The sequence below is a fragment of the Macaca nemestrina genome, chromosome 12 (genome assembly GCF_043159975.1).
Source record: "Macaca nemestrina isolate mMacNem1 chromosome 12, mMacNem.hap1, whole genome shotgun sequence".
NCBI lineage: Eukaryota > Metazoa > Chordata > Mammalia > Primates > Cercopithecidae > Macaca > Macaca nemestrina.
Genome location: NC_092136.1, coordinates 47,084,307 through 47,103,369, shown reverse-complemented (window position 1 = coordinate 47,103,369; position 19,063 = coordinate 47,084,307). Strand labels below are relative to the sequence as shown.

Genomic DNA, 19,063 nt, shown 5'->3' with positions numbered 1-19,063 from the left:
CAAGGCGGGAGGATCACCTGAGGTCAGGAGTTCAAGACCAGCCTGACCAACATGGCAAAACCTCATCCTTATCAAAAATACGAAAATTGGCTGGGCATGCCTGTAGTCCCAGCAACATGGGAGGCTGAAGCAGGAGAATCGCTTGAACCCAGGAGGCAAAGGTTGCAGTGAGCCCAGATGGTACCACTGCACTTCAGCCTGGGCGACACAGCGAGACTCCATCTCAAAAAAATAAACAAACAAATAAAAAATATTTATTGGAATTACATGGTAATATCCTATGATAGAGGCAAAGGAATTTCTTTCTTTTTTTTTTTTTTTTTTAGATGGAGTCTTGCTCTGTTGCCCAGGCTGGAGGGCAGTTGTTCAATCTCAGTCCACTGTAACCTCTGCCTCCCGGGTTCAAGTGATTCTCCCACCTCAGTCTCCCAAGTAGCTGGGATTACAGGCAACCGCCACCATGCCCAGCTAATTTTTTTATTTTTAGTAGAGATGGAGTTTCACCATGTTGGCCAAGCTGGTCTCGAACTCCTGACCTCAGGTGATCTGCCTGCCTCAGCCTCCCAAAGTCCTGGGATTGCAGGGGTGAGCCACCGTGCCTGGCCTGAGGCACAGGAATTTCTTATTTTAAAAACAGATGTACATATGCACACAAATTTATTTATAAAAATCAAGTGGCAGAAAGTAAATTATTTTTGTGAGAAACTGGTAACTCATAACTCTCAAGACAGTCTGCCTGACAAATATACAAACCTTCAGTGATTTTTGCAATATAGGCTAGCAAGTCTACCTGCCGTGCCTCATCAGATGATGGTAGAGAATACAGCGGAAGTTCCTCTTGAAACTTGGCAATCATTTCTTTAATTAATCCAACAATGACAGATTTAGGCTGTAGAATACACAAAAAACAGAAAAGTTACACAAAAATTTTGCTGAACAATACTACCTTTGTTGAGGCAGGAGTATCACTTGAGCCCAGGAGTCTGAGTTATGGTTGCAGTCTGAGTTATGCAGTGAGTTATGGTTGCACCACTACACTCCAGCTTGGGCAACAGAGTGAGACTTCATCTCAAAACAAAACAAACAAAAAAACTTTTAACCTATACAGTCTTTTAGAGTTAGTCAAAAAGAAGTATTCAATCATGTTCTCATATTTTGAAAACCATCATACAAATTATATGATACTTTTAACTGTTGCAATGCTTTTCACTGAAAAATTATTGAATACTTTTAACTGAAAAATAAAGGAAGAAGAAATGCTAATTCAACATTTCCCAAAAGTAGAATAATAGCATGAATGTGCTTAATAGCCTAATACCTAGGTTTGGAAACTCTTTTTTTTTTTTTTTTTAAACTTTCATTTTGAAATAATTTCAGACTGACAGAAAAGTTGCAAAAATAGTACATATACTCTTCACCCAGATTACTCAAATGTTAACATTTTATCACATTTGCTTGTTTAGTCTTTCTTTCTCTAGTTTTTCTGAACTGAACAAGTAAACTGCAAACATGATGTCCTTTTACCCCTAAGTACTTTAATGTATATTTCCTAAAAGAGAAAAACATTCTCCTTTTAACTATTATCAAATCAGAAAATTAACACTGATAAAATACTATCTAATTTGGTACTATATTCTTTTAATGTAATTGGTTAAGCAACCTTGATGAAATTCACTAACCTGTCTGAGCTTCAGTGTCATCAGTAATACAATGTGAATAATAAACCCCAAATGGTTGTTATGAGTAATAAATGAGTCAATGAATGCAAACTATAAGCCGTGAGTGTAAAACAGATGTTTATTATTATTCTTAGCAATATTTAGTAGTATGCTCATTTTTAAAGTGCTTAATTTCTCAGAGTGTGGGTTTCACTATTTATAAAGTAAGGAGATGAGGCTATTAGGGCCAAGAATTCAAACACCTTTGGGGACCAAGCAGACAACATTAAATGTGTGAAGCTGGCAAGTATAAGAAAATCTGGAGAGACAGTTATTGTGGCAAATTGGAAAGAGCATGCCGATAGGCATTCAAATTTACATTAAGAACAAAACAAAACAAGGTAAAACAAAACGAACTGTGCTGTTCAAACAAATTCTATAGGCCTAACGCGGCCCTCTGAATCTCTTGGAGAAACTGCAATCCCCGGCCTAGATGACCTCTAGATTCCTTCTAGCTCCAAAGTTCTATATAATTATGCTACATAATTATAATTCCAACTGCATGTGGAACTTAAAGGTGCTGCAGTACTTTTTTTTTTTAAGGAAAGAACATATTTGAACCACATAAACAAAAAGGTATTACACAAGAAAAACTAATATAACAATTTATGTAACTACCTAACATATGAGCATGCTCTTATATCTAAAACAAAAAATAAAAAGGTAACATTGGTACTACAAATACATATTTGACAAGTGTGCATTAAAGAATTCTCTAATATAGGGTGAGATGTCACTATATGTGTAGTAGAAAGGTTAAAATTAAAAACAAAAACAAGGCTGGGTGCTGTGGCTCACGCCTGTAATCCCAGCACTTTGGGAGGCCGAGGCGGGCGGATCACGAGGTCAGGAGATCAAGACCATCCTGGCTAACATGGTGAAACCTCATCTCTACTAAAAATACAAAAAAAAAAAAAAAATTAGCTGGGCATGGCGGCAGGCACCTATAGTCCCAGCTACTCAGGAGGCTGAGGCAGGAGAATAGCGTGAACCTGGGAGGAGGAGCTTGCAGTGAGCAGAGATCGCGCCATTGCACTCCAGCCTGGGCGACAGAGTGAGACTCCATCTCAGAAAAAAAAAAAAAAAGAATTCTCTAATATAAACCCATTTATTTTATTTTATTTTATTATTTTTTTTTTTTTTTGAGACGGAATCTCGCTCTGTCCCCCAGGCTGGAGTGCAGTGGCCGGATCTCAGCTCACTGCAAGCTCCACCTCCCGGGTTCACGCCATTCTCCTGCCTCAGCCTCCGGAGTAGCTGGGACTACAGGCGCCCGCCACCGCTCCCGGCTAAGTTTTGTATTTTTTTAGTAGAGACGGGGTTTCACGTGTTAGCCAGGATGGTCTCGATCTCCTGACCTCGTGATCCACCCACCTCGGCCTCCCAAAGTGCTGGGATTACAGGCTTGAGCCACCGCGCCCGGCCATAAACCCATTTAAAATGTGGAGAATACTTTTTCAAGATACAGAAAACAATTGTTATGATAGGCATACCCACAATTCTTATAAAAACATGCTTGCAAGGATAAATCCACCTGAGCACTCATTTCTCAGATATACTAACGCTATAAAATTGTTAAGCACTGAATATTGCCACCTACTTTTGCAGTGTTTGAGTTTCAACACTGAGTGGTATGAATTCTGAATTACACAATTAATTACTGTTATTTTGCAGTCTTTCTGCCATGTTGCATATAGAAGGCATGTATTTAATATGAATACTTAAAACAGCAACATTATTTGTAGCAAAGTCACTTCCCTGTGTTCATTTTTCCTTTAAAGGCACTGTATTTAGAAAATAGTTATTACAACAAACAGTGCTTTGGAAGATCTGAAACTCCAAATCAATGTGCTCTATCAACCATAAGTAGATCTAAGAAGCCCTGACTGAAAAGAACAGAAATGTAAAAAGCTGATAAATTTAAAGATTATAAAATTGGTTTATTGTAAAAGCAATTCAAGAACACCCAGTTAAAATCTTATCCCAATGCTACCCAATACAACCAAGAAGCAGTTAAGCACTTTTACATTAGGAACGAGGACATAAAACAAGAGACCACATCAAGGCTGTGATTCAAACTCAAAAAGGGAAAGGACTCTTTCGTCTCCTTCAGGTCAGTACAGAGGGCATCATAAGATCAAAGCACTGTGCCAGGTATCACAGTATGCTGCAGTACTTTTAAATAGGGCAATTTAAATAATGTAATATCTTTTTAAGACTAATTTTAAGGCGGGACATTGTGGCTCGCACCTGTAATCCCATCACTTTGGGAGGTTGAGGTGGGAGGATGCCTTGATCCCAGGAGTTCAATACCACCCTGGAATAATAGGGAGATCCTGTCTGCACAAAAAATTAAAAAATTAGTGGGGCATGGTAGACCATGCTTGTAGTCCCAGCTACTCAGAAGGCTGAGGTGGGAAACTCACTTGAGCCCAGGAATTTCACGGTGCAGTGAGCTCTGATTGTGCTACTGCACTCCAGTGTGGGTGAAGACAGCATTACCCTGTCTGAAAAAAAGAGACTAGTTTTAGCTTATAATAAAGAGGCTCAGAACAGTAAAATAAAACCAGAACTGTCTAAACTAAACTTAAGCACAACCTTCACTAGATTATAAGACTATCCTCAAGGATTTACTAAACAAACAAAATTATGAAAAGAGATCCCAATGAAAACCAGAGAGAAGAAACAGGATACATGAATTCCTGCAACATGGTACAGATGTCACAAATACTACTCGAGGATAGTTTTGTTTTGTTTTGTTTAAAGAAGGGTGTAACAATGGATGGAGGAGAGAAACAGACAATTCAAAAAGGAAGAAATGTATGATGGATAAGTAAATGAAAATGATTTCAATTTCTCAAATAACCAAATAACTGAAAATTAAGAGTAAGATCCATTTTTGTCCTTCCAATTGACAAATTTTTATTATGCCCCATTCATCACATTTAACTGGCAATCTTATTTGAATCATCAGGTAATGCAAATAACATAAATATTCATAAAGTAAAATGTCAGCTCCTACTACTGATAATCCGAAGTATGTCCTTTGTTTTTCTATTTCTTTTTTCTTCTTTTTAAATGTTTTCTATATAAAAATATAGAAAAACAAAACAAAGTAAAATGCATCTACAATTATACACCTTTTTATAAGCTGTCTATAAAATAAGAAGTGATAATCCTAAGGCAGTCTTTACTCCAACCTCAATTGACTCCAACATACCCAGCCCTACTAGCTTTCTGGGTACATATAAACATATTATAAATAATCCTTTTATAAAATTTTTAAATTACTTACAAAAATGAGAGAATACATCATCTAAACCAATGTATAGAAGATAAGCAAAGGTTTGTTTTAAGGATAATACCTTCTATTAGAGAAAAGGTACTGTAAAATAGGTACCCTCCTACACGGATTTCTACTGATTATAGAAATGTATCCTTCTGTGCACCCTTTTGGAGGCCAATTTGGTAATATATAAGAAAATCTTGAAAATATTTAAAATCTTTGATCCAATAATTCTACTCCAAGAGATTTATCATTAGGAAATTATCAAATGTATATTGGATATATACAAACATTCACATTTAAAAATGTTCATCATGGCCGGGCGCGGTGGCTCAAGCCTGTAATCCCAGCACTTTGGGAGGCCGAGACGGGCGGATCACGAGGTCAGAAGATCGAGACCATCCTGGCTAACACGGTGAAACCCCGTCTCTACTAAAAAATACAAAAAACTAGCCGGGCGAGGTGGCGGGCGCCTGTAGTCCCAGCTACTCGGGAGGCTGAGGCAGGAGAATGGCGTAAACCCAGGAGGCGGAGCTTGCAGTGAGCTGAGATCGCGCCACTGCACTCCAGCCTGGGCGACAGAGCGAGACTCCGTCTCAAAAAAAAAAAAAAAAGTTCATCATTAAATGTCTTACAATAGGGCAATTTGTAGATACAATATGTAACATCCTTATGCTGGATCATCAGGCAACTATTAAAAACCATGTATTTTGAAAATAGTTTTACATGGAGAAATGCTCAATATAATGGTCAATGAAAAATGAAGAATACAAAATTATATAACATGAGGACATAAAACAAATACTACAGTTATATAGATCAATGTGGATGACTTTTTAAAACTTAATGTTGGTTAAAACAAAGCATGTCACAAAAGATTACATACTGTATGATTCAACTTATATGAAAGTCAAAAACAGGCAAAACTACAAATAAATATATATTACACAAAAATCTGTAATAGGAAGGGACTTGGAAATAATGCCCCAATTACTTGCTAGTAGCTCTTCCCGTACTTTCTCAAGTGGGAAACGACTATAAAAAGACAGGGAGCAAACAAGAGTTGGCTCCAAAACCTGGAGGGAGCAGCTTTGTACAGGCGGTTGTCATCAGGGTTCTGGGACTTGGGTAAGCCTAGACAGCTCAATTTCAAATTAATTCCAAAGACCACATGAAGAATATCATTGAAAAAAAAATGTAGTATCATACCTATTTGTATTGGCATAATCAATTATAAGTCTTAAAAAGAAAAAAAAAAGCTTTCTGTAGAAAATCCAAATTGATCTTACATGGCTCCAGTTTTGGAGATAAGGCAAATATATTCTGCCTTGAGCATCCACATGTTTTCCGACTGAGATTTCCATATTTGCAGTTGGCTTCAAGAAGCAAATAGGCGGAGCAAAAGGGTGAGAATCCAAAATCCAGAAACGAATTGGTATGTTATATGTATTACCTATTTGAGACAAAAGAAACATATCTTCAAACAATAATAAAACACACACATTATACTTATGATATAGCTAGGTGGCATTTTAAGAAATGAGTAGGCTGGGTATGGTGGCTGAAGCCTGTAATCCCAGCACTTTGGGAGGCTGAGGTGAGCAGATCTCATGAGCCCAGGAGTTTGAGACCAGCCTAGGCAACATGGAGAAACCCCATCTCTACAAAAAATTTTAAAATTAGCTGGGTGTGGTGGCACACATACAGTCCTAGTTACTGGGGAGGCTGAGATGGGCGGATGACTTGAGCCCGGGAGGTCAAGTTTGCATTAAGCCATGATTGTGCCTGGTGATGGAGTGAGACCCTGTCTCAAAAAAAAAAAGAAAAGAAATAAGTAGTCTAGTCAGGTTTACATATAAAGGATTAATGTTAATCAAGGCCTATTCCTCCCATTTCATCCACATTCACATTGGAAATATGTTCCTTTTAGAGCACTGGTACAACACTTGAGTAAGTTTAATTACAGATCACAAGGTCAGGAGATGGATACCATTCTGGCTAACACGGTGAAACCCCGTCTCTACTAAATACACAAAAATTAGCCGGGTGTGGTGGCAGGCGCCTGTAGTCCCAGCTACTCGGGAGGCTGAGGCAGGAGAATGACATGAACCTGGGAGGCGGAGCTTGCAGTGAGCTGAGATTGCGCCACTGCACTCCAGCCTAGGTGACAATGGGAGACTCCGTCTCAAACAAAACAAAACAAAACAACGCCCAAATCATCCACCCTGCCTCTCAAAAAAATAAAAAAAAAAAATCAAATTTTCAAAAATGTTTACTAATATAGCCAAAGTGGCAGCCCAAATCCTGATAAGAGTTGCTTCCTACATTAATCACTACACATTAAAGAAAAGGAAAGAAATGTCTATTGAAGGCCAGGTGTGATGGCTCACGTCTGTCATCCCAGCACTTTTGAGGTGGGTGGATCACTTGAGGTCAGGAGTTCGAGACCAGCCTGACCAACATGGTGAAACCCCATCTCTACTAAAAATTCAAAATGTTAACCGGGCATGGTGGCAAGCACTTGTAATCCCAGATACTTGGAAGGCTGAGGCACGAGAATCGCCTGAACCCAGGAGGCGGAGGCTGCAGTGAACCAAGATTGCGCCATTGTACTCCAGCCAGGGTGACAGCCCAATACTCTGTCTCAAAAAACAAAACAAAAAATGTCTATTGAAAGTATTCCCCTGGTTGATCAAGGATCTGCCTCCACCAATACCCCTCCCCAGCAGTATTTATGCATTTTAACAGCCCATGACTAGCAAAGCAATTGGTGACTCAGATTCCTGTGTCTAAATGGTAAGATTTCACCACTAGTTCACTAGTCTCTTCTTCCTTCCCATCAGCAAATACCTTGACTTCTACCCTGCACATCTAGCTTTTAGTAATTCAGCACTGAAGAGTCCAAACTCCTGACACAAAGTCCTCAGATTTAAAGGAATTATATCATAAGAACGTAACTTAAGTTGGATGTAAACAAAGTTTAGACAGGTGGGATCTTAATACATTGCTAGGCCAAAATGTGCAGATAGCTTGAGTCCAGGACTTCAGGACCAGCCTGCGCAACAAAGCAAGACCCTGGTGTGGTAGTGCATATCTGTAGTCCTAGCTACTCAGGAGGCTGAGGCAGGAAGAATGCTTAAGCCCAGAAATTTGAGGTTACAGATAGCTATGATCACGCCACTGCACTCTAGCCTAGGAAACAGAGCAACACCCTCTCTTAAAAGAAAAAGAAGATTATATACATCTCTAAAAAATGAGTGTTTGACGAAAAAGTATCATTATGTCTTTTTTTTTTTTTGAGACAGAGTCTCACTCTGTCGCCCAGGCTGGAGTGCAGTGGCGCGGTCTCGGCTCACTGCAACCTCCACCTCCTGGGTTCAGGTGATTCTCTGCCTCAGCCTCCCAAGTAGCTGAGATTACAGGCACCCGCCACCATGCCCAGCTAATATTTTGTATTTTTAGTAGAGACGGGGTTTCACCATCTTGGCCAGGCTGGTCTTGAACTCCTGATCTCGTAATCCACCCACCTCAGCCTCCCAAAGTGCTGGGATTACAGGCGTGAGCCACCGCGCCCAGCCAATTATGTCTTAACACAATGTTGGCTGTATAAGAAATAATACCAAAAATTTCTAGAGATAAATATAAGGTAATATTAACAGAAGTTTCATGTAGATGGGAGGTTAGATACAGGCTTCACTTCATCCCTTCCCAAATGTTTAAATTTTTTTTAGCATAAGCATGTATAATCATTGCACTAATAAAACTAGTTAACTAAAAGAGAGTAATAGAGGCAGACAAGGCCGGGCACAGTGGCTTACACCTGTAATCCCAGTACTTTGGGAGGCAGAGGTGGGCAGATCACCAGAGGCTGGGAGTTCAAGACCAGCCTGACCAACATGGAGAAACCCCGTCTCTACTAAAAATACAAAATTAGCTGGGCATGGTGGTGCATACCTATAATCCCAGCTACTCAGGAGACTGAGGCAGGAGAATAGCTTGAACCCAGGAGGTTGCAGTGAGCCGAGATCACGCCACTGCACTCCAGCCTAGGCAACAAGAGTGAAACTCCATTTCCAAAAAAAAAAAAAAAACCAAAAAACATAAAGGCAGACAAATAATAATGGCCACATTTACTGAGCATTTACTATATGCCAGGCACTATGCCAAGAGTTTTACTTACTGTAATTCGTTTAAGCCTTACAATTCTGAGGTGGGCTCTAGTATTGGCCCATTTTACAGATGAGAAAGATAATATACATTCTGACCTTCTGATCAGCAGGAAATAACTAGCGTGCATTCACATTGAGTTGATACAATTCCAAAGCAAACGAAAAGTATAATGCAGAAAAAAAAAGATGGGGGGTGCACCTGAGGAAGACCCCAGCATAAGAATCAATGACATAACTCAATGACTGTAGGACAGGCATAGTGCCAATGAGCAGGATTTTATGGTATTCAGATAACCTTTCTTCCCTCATGTTACCTCCCTACTCTGTATTAGAAACTGAAATGCTACTAAGCAGTAGTTCATTTAAATTCACAAGCTCCTCTGTTAATATGCAACTACCCTTGAAAACACTGGGGTGGGTTAAGAATTGACCTTTATCTCTCAGAATGAATCACCTTCATCAGTTTCCTTCCTTCTTCCTCTCCCTTCCTCCTTTCCCTAATACCCTTCCCTTTCCTTTCTTTTCAACATCTAACCAAGATAAATTCAGAATACAACTTAAGGGGAATAGGTCTGAGTAAAATTCTCTACGCAGCCAGGAAACAGTCTGAAAGCTTGGCAGGGAAAAGCAAGGAAAGAAAAGAAAAATCAACTCTATGCCTGTTCTGCCTACCTCACTCTGCAATCTCTGCATGGATCCCATGGCTAGCTGCATTCATCTCCATCCATTCTCCTATGCATAAAAACAAAATGAATTCCTACATATTTCCTGAGTGCCTATTATTGCAAAAGGAGGTATCATGGTGGGACATACACAGACACAGAACAAAACATGAGTGCATCTCTAGCAACAAGTCATCACTGGGGGTGGGGAGTGGGGAATTAAGGGGGTTTGTGATAATCCAGGAGCTCACAAAGAAGCACCTACTTTGAAAGAAGTCCCCCCAAATGCAGCGTCCTAGTGTCTTTTGGGCAATGTATTCTCATTGTACAATGCTGAACTCTTTTTAGGAGAGCAAAGTTATGCTGCTGTCTCCCTATTTGGTTTCCAAATCTTTCTCAGCCCCCCTTTCAGTGTATCTTTAATGCCCCAGTAAGCCACTTATTCCTAAGCCCTTCAGTCAATAATCAAACTAACTCAACTATTCAACAAATACCAAAAATTTCCTTTAAGCACATAACTGTATATTAGTGATTATAGATGTTATTCTTCCTGGGATTATTTGCATTTCAAAAGAACGTGAACTTTTTCTTTTTTTTGAGACTGAGTCTCACTCCGTCACCCAGGCTAGAGTGCAGTGGCATGATCTCGGCTCACTGCCCTCTGCCTCCTGAGTTCAAGAGATTCCCCTGCCTCAGCCTTCTGAGTAGTTGGGATTACAGGCCGTGCCATTAGGCCTAATTTTTCTATTTTTAGTAGAGATGGGATTTCACCATGTTGGCCGGGCTGGTCTCGAACTCCTGACCTCAAGTGATCTGCCCACCTAGGCCTCCCAAAGTGCTGGGATTACAGGCATGAGCCACCACACCCAGCAAGAACAGTGAATTTCTAATAGTGAAACTTCAGGCACCACTTCAGAGAAATATTTGGAAACAAAGATTCACTGGTGTTCTTAAAATCATACTATACATAAGCAATCTCTTGTGATTCTTATCTGAAAGGTTAGTCCTTGTTGAACACAGGAGAAGTAGGTCTGGAAACATGGGAAGAGTTAAGTATAAGAAAAGTCAGTGATTTGTTTTCCTTTATTTTTGGGCAAACACTTAGCTATCTTAAACTGCTAGGTCACTCTAAAATGTGTTCCTTTCTTTGAGCTTTCATGACCTCTTGTATTGTAAAACTTTCCTATTGGAGTCTGAGTTTCAGGCTAACACTAGCTGTGTGATCTTAGGTAAATCAGACCAGGCTAAGATTCAGTTTCACCTATGGAATGGAGATGATGTTATATCACATAGAGAGGAAAGGAGGGGAACAAAATATAGATGTAGAAGAAAAAAGTAACTCTCCCCAAGGGCAGGCCTATGTCTGTCTTGCTTTCCTTTGTACCCTGGAGCCTACCAGAGCAGTGGGCACACAGTTGACAATAAGTATTTGTTGAATTGAACTGAACTTGTTGACATTAATATAGGCTTTCCTTGACTGGAACAGATCCAGTAAGGTTCTGTATAGGTCATATATCTGTAACAATACTTTAAGAATGTTATGGCATATACAAATGTAAGTTATTAAATGAACTGGTCTTTTAGAAAACTCACGTTTTTTCAACTTCCACACTTACCCTGATACATCACAGGAATTGTGCCAGTAAAATTCAGCAGGTCTTTCTGGGAACTATCTTTAAAAACTAGAAGAAAAAAAAAAGCCCCAAAATGTGCAATCAGAAAGAGAAAGAACTGTAGTAAAGTATGTAAGTGTGCACGTGTGTGCTCATGAATACACACACAAATACACACACAATCTCTAAACATAATCTAGGAATCGGTAAATCTGTCAACAAGAGGAAATGATTAGATGTTGTTTACTTAGAAAGCAGTAACGGTAGCTGAAAGAATACAGGCCTTTGATATTGAAACCCCAAGTTCTAAGGCCACCTTCCCCACTTAGAGGAATGTGACTTTTGGTGACTTTAATCGTCTTTGATCTTCAGTTTCATCATTTATAAAATAAAGATAATAAGACTGCCTTACCAAGTTGTCATAACGATCGTATGACAGAATGTGAAAACTTTTAAGAAGTACTATAATATTTGGGGCCATTATTAAATAATTGTCACATGTCAGTTGCAAAGTGGTTCTACTCCTCTCACCTCGGGGTCAACACCTACCTCCACTACGCCCCCTGTCAGCAGGAAGAAGCCAGAGTGATCGACGGCCTTTTCCCATTTTCATTAGCCAACACCTTAAGATTAAGGTGTTTTAAAAACCCAAAGGGAGGATTGAAATTGCCTTTGCAAAACGATGACTGGACAGCGAAAGAGATCTAACCTAACCAACTCCATCTTCCTTTTTTTTTTTTTTTGAGACAGAGTCTCGCTCTGTCGCCCAGGCTGGAGTGCAGTGGCCGGATCTCAGCTCACTGCAAGCTCCGCCTCCTGGGTTTGCGCCATTCTCCTGCCTCAGCCTCCTGAGTAGCTGGGACTACAGGCGCCCGCCACCTCGCCCGGCTAGTTTTTTGTATTTTTTTAGTAGAGACGGGGTTTCACTGTGTTAGCCAGGATGGTCTCGATCTCCTGACCTCGTGATCCGCCCGTCTCGGCCTCCCAAAGTGCTGGGATTACAGGCTTGAGCCACCGCGCCCGGCCCCATCTTCCTTCTAAACTTTAAGCTGTCCTTGTTCTTTCCTGGGCATAGGCTGAACTCACTTTGGAAAGAACTTAATTTATAATTTATAGTTTAAAACAAAGACAATAACAGCCCTTTCGCAAAACAAACTTCCTTCTTGCCTGGGGACTAGACTGCCCTTGTAGGACTAACAAATTAGCCACAAAATTAAAAATTATGGTTTATGGCCGGGCATGGTGGCTCACACCTGTAACCCCAGCACTTTGGGAGGCCAAGGCAGGTGGATTACTTGAGGTCAGAAGTTCAAGACCAGCTTGGGCAACATGATGAAACCCCATCTCTACAAAAATACAAAAATTAGCCGGGTGTGGTGGGTCTGAGCTGCTTGGGAGGCTGAGGCAGGAGAATAACTTGAAGCCAGGAGGCAGAGGTTGCAGTGAGCCAAGATTGCGCCACTGCACTCCAGACTGGGCAACACAGTGAGACTCTGTCTCAGAAAAATAAATAAAGTAAAATAAAATAAAAATTATGGTTTAGTAATCATGCACTTGGAGGCTTACAAGATTCTGGTCCTCCCTAAACTGCTCCTAAGATCAGCGCTTATTTTGCAGGCCGTACACTTGACGGATCAGCTGGCACCACCCAGATTGATAAACTGGCTCATCTGATCTTGTGACCCCAACCTGGGAAGTGACTTAGAGCAAGAGGACAACTTCAACTTCCCATGATTTCATCTTCTACCTAACCAATCAGCACTCCTGGCTCACTGGCTTCCCCCACCCACCAAGCTGTCATTAAAAACTGATCTCAGAATGCTCAGGGAGACTGATTTGAGTAACAGTAAAATTCCAGGTCTGGCACAGTGGCTCATGCCTGTAATCCTAGCACTTTGGGAGGCCGAAGTGGGTGGATCACTTGAGGTCAGGAGTTCAAGACCAGCGTGGCCAACATGGTGAAACCTCGTCTCTACTAAAAATACAGAAATTAGCAGGGCATGGTGGCATGCACCTGTAGTTCCAGCTACTGGAGAGGCTGACGCATGAGAACTGCTTGAACCCAGGAGGGGGAGGCTGCAGTGAACTGAGATCATGCCACTGCACTTCAGCCTGGGCAACAGAGAGTGACTACGTCTCAAACAAACCAACCAACCTCCAGTCTCCCGCAAAAAACAAACGGACAAAAAATTATCACATGTAACAAAATCATTTATAGTCACTTTTAGAATCAGAAGAAAAACTGCCAGCATTGCTTTCTAAAGCAACCTGTTAGATCAATAATTACTTTCCTTGGTTTCTCTAATTCCATTATTCTCAACCTTTTGTCAACATTCATATCTCTGAAATTTCAACTTTCCCATCAATAACTGGGACACACTGATAGAGAATCAATGCCCTAATCTCAGGATTGAGTACAGAAAACACTATCTCTGGTCTCAAACAATCAAACTATCTTGGAGTGCAGTCCTTTTAGTACTTCAGTAGCTATATTATTTGAGCAGACGAAGAACAAATTTTAAATAGATTTCATAACCTATTAGAAAGCAGCAAGAGGAAACCAGGTTGTGTTAGTCTATTCACGTTCCGGTAACAAAATACCATTGACTGGGTGGCTTATAAACAGCAAAATTTATTTGTCACAGTCTAGAGGCTGGAAAGTTTGAGGCCAAGGTGCTAGCAGATTTGGTGTCTGGTGAGGGCCTGCTTCCTGGTATATATGCAGCTGTCTTTTTGTTGTGTCCTAACATAGTGGGAAGGGCGAGGTGGACGAAGCAAGGAGTCTCTCTCAGGGCTTTTTTTTTGTTTAATGGAGTCTCGCTGTGTTGCCCAGGCAGGCTGGAGTGCAGTGGAACAATCTCAGCTTACTGCAACCTCCGCCTCCCAGGTTCAAGCAATTCTCCTGCGTCAGCCTCCCTAGTAGTTGGGATTACAGGCACCCACCACCATGCCTGGCTAATTTTCTTGTATTTTTAGTAGAGATAGGGTTTCACTATGTTGGCCAGTCTGGTCTCGAACTCCTGATCTCAATTGATACACCCACCTCGGCCTCCCAAAGTGCTGCGATTACAGATGTGAGTCACTGCGCCCGGCCATGGGCTCTTTTATGAAGACACCAGTCTCATTCATGAGGGCCCAAAGGCCCCCCTCCTAATACCATCACCTTGTGGGTTAGGATTTCAGCATATGAACTTGCAGGGACACAAACATTCAGACCACAGCACAGGCTGATACAGAAAACCCAAGGGCCAAGAGTATACGTCAGTATAAGTGTTTACCTTGAATTACATGAAGGAAAGGTAACAATGAATGAAGGGACCACTAGCAAAAACTAAATAGAAACAGGAGTGGAATAGGGTTTGTTACTCAAGGACATAGAACCACCTAGAAATAGGGTAGAGAAACTACTAGTATGAATATTCATTGTCTACGCAAAATATTTAAAAAGCCAAAATAGAAGTGACTGTGATGCGTTACTGTCATTGTCTTCAATAAAAAATGTACATTGACAATATTAATCCTATAATTTGAGGGTTTAATGGCATTAGAGCTTTCTCTAGACAGGGAAATGAGAATCAGAAGTAATTGACACAATAAAGCATCAAACTATATGGTGAAGAAAGACATTGTATAAGAGTAAGCAAAAATTCTAAATAGATTTGATAACCTGTTAGAAAGGGGAAAGAAGGCCAGGCGCAGTGGCTCACGCCTGTATTCGCAACACTGGGAGGCTGAGGCGGGCGGATCACTTGAGGTCAGGAGTTGGAGACGAGCCTGGCCAACATGGTGAAACCCTGTCTCTACTAAAAATACAAAAAATTAGCTGGGCTTGGGGGTGCAAGCCTATAATCCCAGCTACTCAGGAGGCTGAGACAGGAGAACTGCTTGAACCCGGGAGGTGGAGGTTGCAGTGAGCCAAGATGGCGCCACTGTACTCCAGCCTGGGCAACAGGAGCAAAACTCCGTCTCAAAAAAAAAAAAAAAAAAAAAAAATAGAGGAAAGAGACAACAGAGTGCAAGACAGACATGAGTACAAACCCCAACTCCATCCCTTACTAGCTGTGTAATCTTGAGCAAGCTATTTAAACTCCTGGAGTCTCAGTTTATCTGCAAAATAAAGACAATAATACCACACAGCTTTGGTTGTAAAAAAAATATTTAAGATAATATAGACAGGCCAGGCGCAGTGACTCACACCTGCAATCCCAGCACTTTGGGAGGGTGAGGCAGGTGACTCACTTGAAGTCAGGAGTTCGAGACCAGTCTGGCCAACATGGTGAAACCCCCGTCTCTACTGAAAATACAAAAATGAACCAGGCATCACGGTGGGCACCTATAATCCCAGCTACTTGTGGGGAAAAGAAAGAGAGATCAGACTGGTACTGTGTCTATATAGAAAGAAGTAGACACAAGAGACTCCATTTTGTTCTGTATTTGAGATGCTGTTAATCTGTGACCTACCCCCAACCTTGTCCTTGCAAGAGACATGTGCTGTGGTGACTCAAGGTTTAACGGATTTGGGGCTGTGCAGGGTGTGCTTTGTTGAACAAGTGCCTGAAGGCAGTATGCTTGTGAAAAGTCATCACCATTCTCTTAATCTCAAGTACCTAGGGACACGTACACTGCCAAAGGTCACAGGGACCTCTGCCTAGGAAAGCTAGGTATTGTCTAAGGTTTCTCCCCACGTGACAGTCTGAAATATGCCCTCGTGGCAAGGGAAAGACCTGATCGTCCCCCAGTCTGACACCCGTGAAGGGTCTGTGCTGAGGAAGACTAGTACAAGAGGAAAGAAGGCCTTTTGGCAGTTGAGATAGAGAAAAGCATCTGTCTCCTGCCCGTCCCTGGGTGGAGAACATCTCGGTGTAAAACCCGATTGTATGTTCTGTTTACTGAGAAAGGAGAAAACCACCTAAGGGCTGAAGGTGGCACGCGCTGGCGGCAATGCTGCTCTTTATGCACTAAAAAGGTTTATGGAGATGTTTGCATATGCATATCAAGGCACAGCACTTTTCCTTAAACTTATGTCACAGAGATCTTTATTCATATGTCTTACTGCTGACCTTCTCCCTACAATGATCCTATTATCCTGCCACTTCCCTTTTTCTAAGATGGTAAAGATAATGATCAATAAATACTGAGGGAACTCAGAGACGTGGTGCCGGCGTGGGTCCTCTGTATGCTGAGCGCCGGTCCCCTGGGCCCACTTTTTCTTTCTCTATGTTTTGTCTCTGTGTCTCATTTCTTTTCTCAAGTCTCTCGTTCCACCTAATGAGAAATGCCCACAGGTGTGGAGGGGCAGGCCACCCCTTCACTACTCAGGAGGCTGAGATAGCAGAATCACTTGAACCCAGGAGGTGGAGGTTGCAGTGAGCCGAGATTACGCCACTGCACTCCAGCCTGGGTAACAGAGCAAGACTCTGTATCAAAAATAATAATAATAATGATGATGTAGATAAAACATTTGGAAGAATATCTGGCATTCAATAAACAGTAGCTATTATATCCCTCATTCCAGGCACTTACATAGCACCAAATAACTAGGTGCTAATCAAGAGACCAGTCACTGATGAATCAGAATCTAATAATTTCTTTTTTTTTGAGAGAGAGGGTCTCACTTGGTTGCCCATGCTGGAGTGCGGTGGACCAATCTCGGCTTACTGCAACCTCCGCCTCCCGGTTCAAGCAATTCTCCTGCCTCAGCCTCCTGAGAAGCTGGGATTACAGGTGCATGGCACCATACCGAGCTATTTTTTTGTATTTTTAGTAGAAACAGGGTTTCATCATGTTGGCCAGGCTGTTCTCAAACTCCTGGCCTCAAGTGATCCACCTGCCTTGGCCTTCCATAGTGCTGGGATTACAGGTGTGAGCCACCTTGCCCAGCCTAGAATCTAATAATTTCTTCCACATACACAATTATGTGCCACATATGTAAGCCTATGCTATTGTGCTAATCAATACTTCAATACGCCAGGTGCGGTGGCTCACACCTGTAACTCCAGCACTTTGGGAGGCCGAGGCATGCGGATCATGATGAGGTCAGGAGATCAAGACCATCCTGGCTAACACGGTGAAACTCTATCTCTACTAAAAACACAAAATGTTAGCCGGGTGTGGTGGCATGCACCTGAAGTCCCAGCTACTTGAGAGGCTGAGGCAGAAGAATCGCTTGAACCCGGGAAGCGGACGTTGCAGTGAGCCGAGATTGCGCCACTGCACTCCTGCCTAGGCAACAGAGTGAGACTCCATCTCAAAAAAAAAAAGCAAAAACAAAACACTTCAATAACTCCTCAAGATGTCTATTATATAAATCTGAATTTATATAATCTGAATTTATCTGAACATTTTCTTAATCTAACTGAAATTTAAAACATACACATGCAGAATAAAGCAGTTTTTGAAAATGTGAATTTTGACTAATTCTTGGGTCCTGAATTTTAACAAGCATTTGTATTTATTTATTTATTTTGGCATGTTTACTTTATTAATATGATACATAATTTTTAAAACAACTTGTATTTTAGGTTTGGGGGTACATGTGAAGGTTTGTTACATAGGTAAACTCATGTTGTGGGGATTTGTTGTGCAGATTTATTTCATCACCTAAGTATGAGGCCCAGTTTCCAAGTTATCTTTTCTACTCTTTTCTCCCCTCCCATGTTCCATCCTCAAGTAGACCCTAGTCTCTTGTTTCCTTCTTTGTGTTTATGAGTTCTCATCATTTAGCTTCCATTTATTTATTTATTTATTTATTGAGACAGAGTCTCACTCTGTTGCCAGGCTTGGAGTGCAGTGGCACAATCTCACCTCACTGCAATCTCCGCCTCCTTGGTTTAAGCAATTCCCCTGCCTCAGCCTTCTGAGTAGCTGGGACGACAGGTGCACATCACCACACCTGGCTAATTTTTTTGTATTTTAGTAGAGTCAGGGTTTCACCGTGTTGGTCAGGATGGTCTCGATCTCCTGACGGTGTGATCTACCTGTGTCAGCCTCCCAAAGTGCTGGGATTACAGACGTGAGCCACTGTGCCCTGCCTAGCTCCCACTTATAAGTGAGAACATGCGGTATTTGGTTTTCTGTTCCTGCGCTAGTTCAGCATTTATTTTTAAGTGGAATAAAATGGGGCCGGGCACAGTGGCTCACACTTGTAATCCCAACAATTTGGGAGGCCAAGGCGAGCAGATCACTTAAGGCCAGGATATCGAGACCAGCCTGGACAACATAGCAAAACCCCAACTTTACTAAAAATATAAAAATTATCGGCCGGGCGCGGTGGCTCAAGCCTGTAATCCCAGCACTTTGGGAGGCCGAGACGGGCGGATCACGAGGTCGGGAGATTGAGACCATCCTGGCTAACATGGTGAAACCCCGTCTCTACTAAAAAAAATACAAAAAACTAGCCGGGCGAGGTGGCGGGCGCCTGTAGTCCCAGCTACTCGGGAGGCTGAGGCAGGAGAATGGCGTAAACCCGGGAGGCGGAGCTTGCAGTGAGCTGAGATCCGGCCACTGCACTCCAGCCTGGGCGGCAGAGCGAGACTCCGTCTCAAAAAAAAAAAAAAAAAAAAAAAAAATTATCTGGGCATGGTGGCACGCATCTGTAATTCCAGCTACTAGGAGG

At 41.7% G+C, this 19,063-nt stretch overlaps 1 protein-coding gene across 7 annotated transcripts in view; it reads right to left on the bottom strand.

The window, feature by feature from the left end:
• Positions 1–19,063, bottom strand: part of LOC105486987 (UEV and lactate/malate dehyrogenase domains) — a 72,249-nt gene that overhangs the window by 41,246 nt on the left and 11,940 nt on the right. For 4 of the 7 annotated variants that reach the window (XM_024794489.2, XM_011750215.3, XM_011750216.3 and 1 more), the window contains 3 exons: positions 11,452–11,517; positions 6,294–6,457; positions 754–889 (listed from right to left, as the gene is read on the bottom strand). In XM_024794489.2, the coding sequence (XP_024650257.1) occupies positions 754–889; positions 6,294–6,457; positions 11,452–11,517 (366 nt within the window). Of the gene's footprint in view, positions 1–753; positions 890–3,968; positions 4,093–4,144; positions 4,196–6,293; positions 6,458–9,845; positions 9,866–11,451; positions 11,518–19,063 lie in introns of those variants that run through there. The other 3 variants (XM_071074981.1, XM_024794490.2, XM_071074982.1) reach the window with 3 other exon arrangements.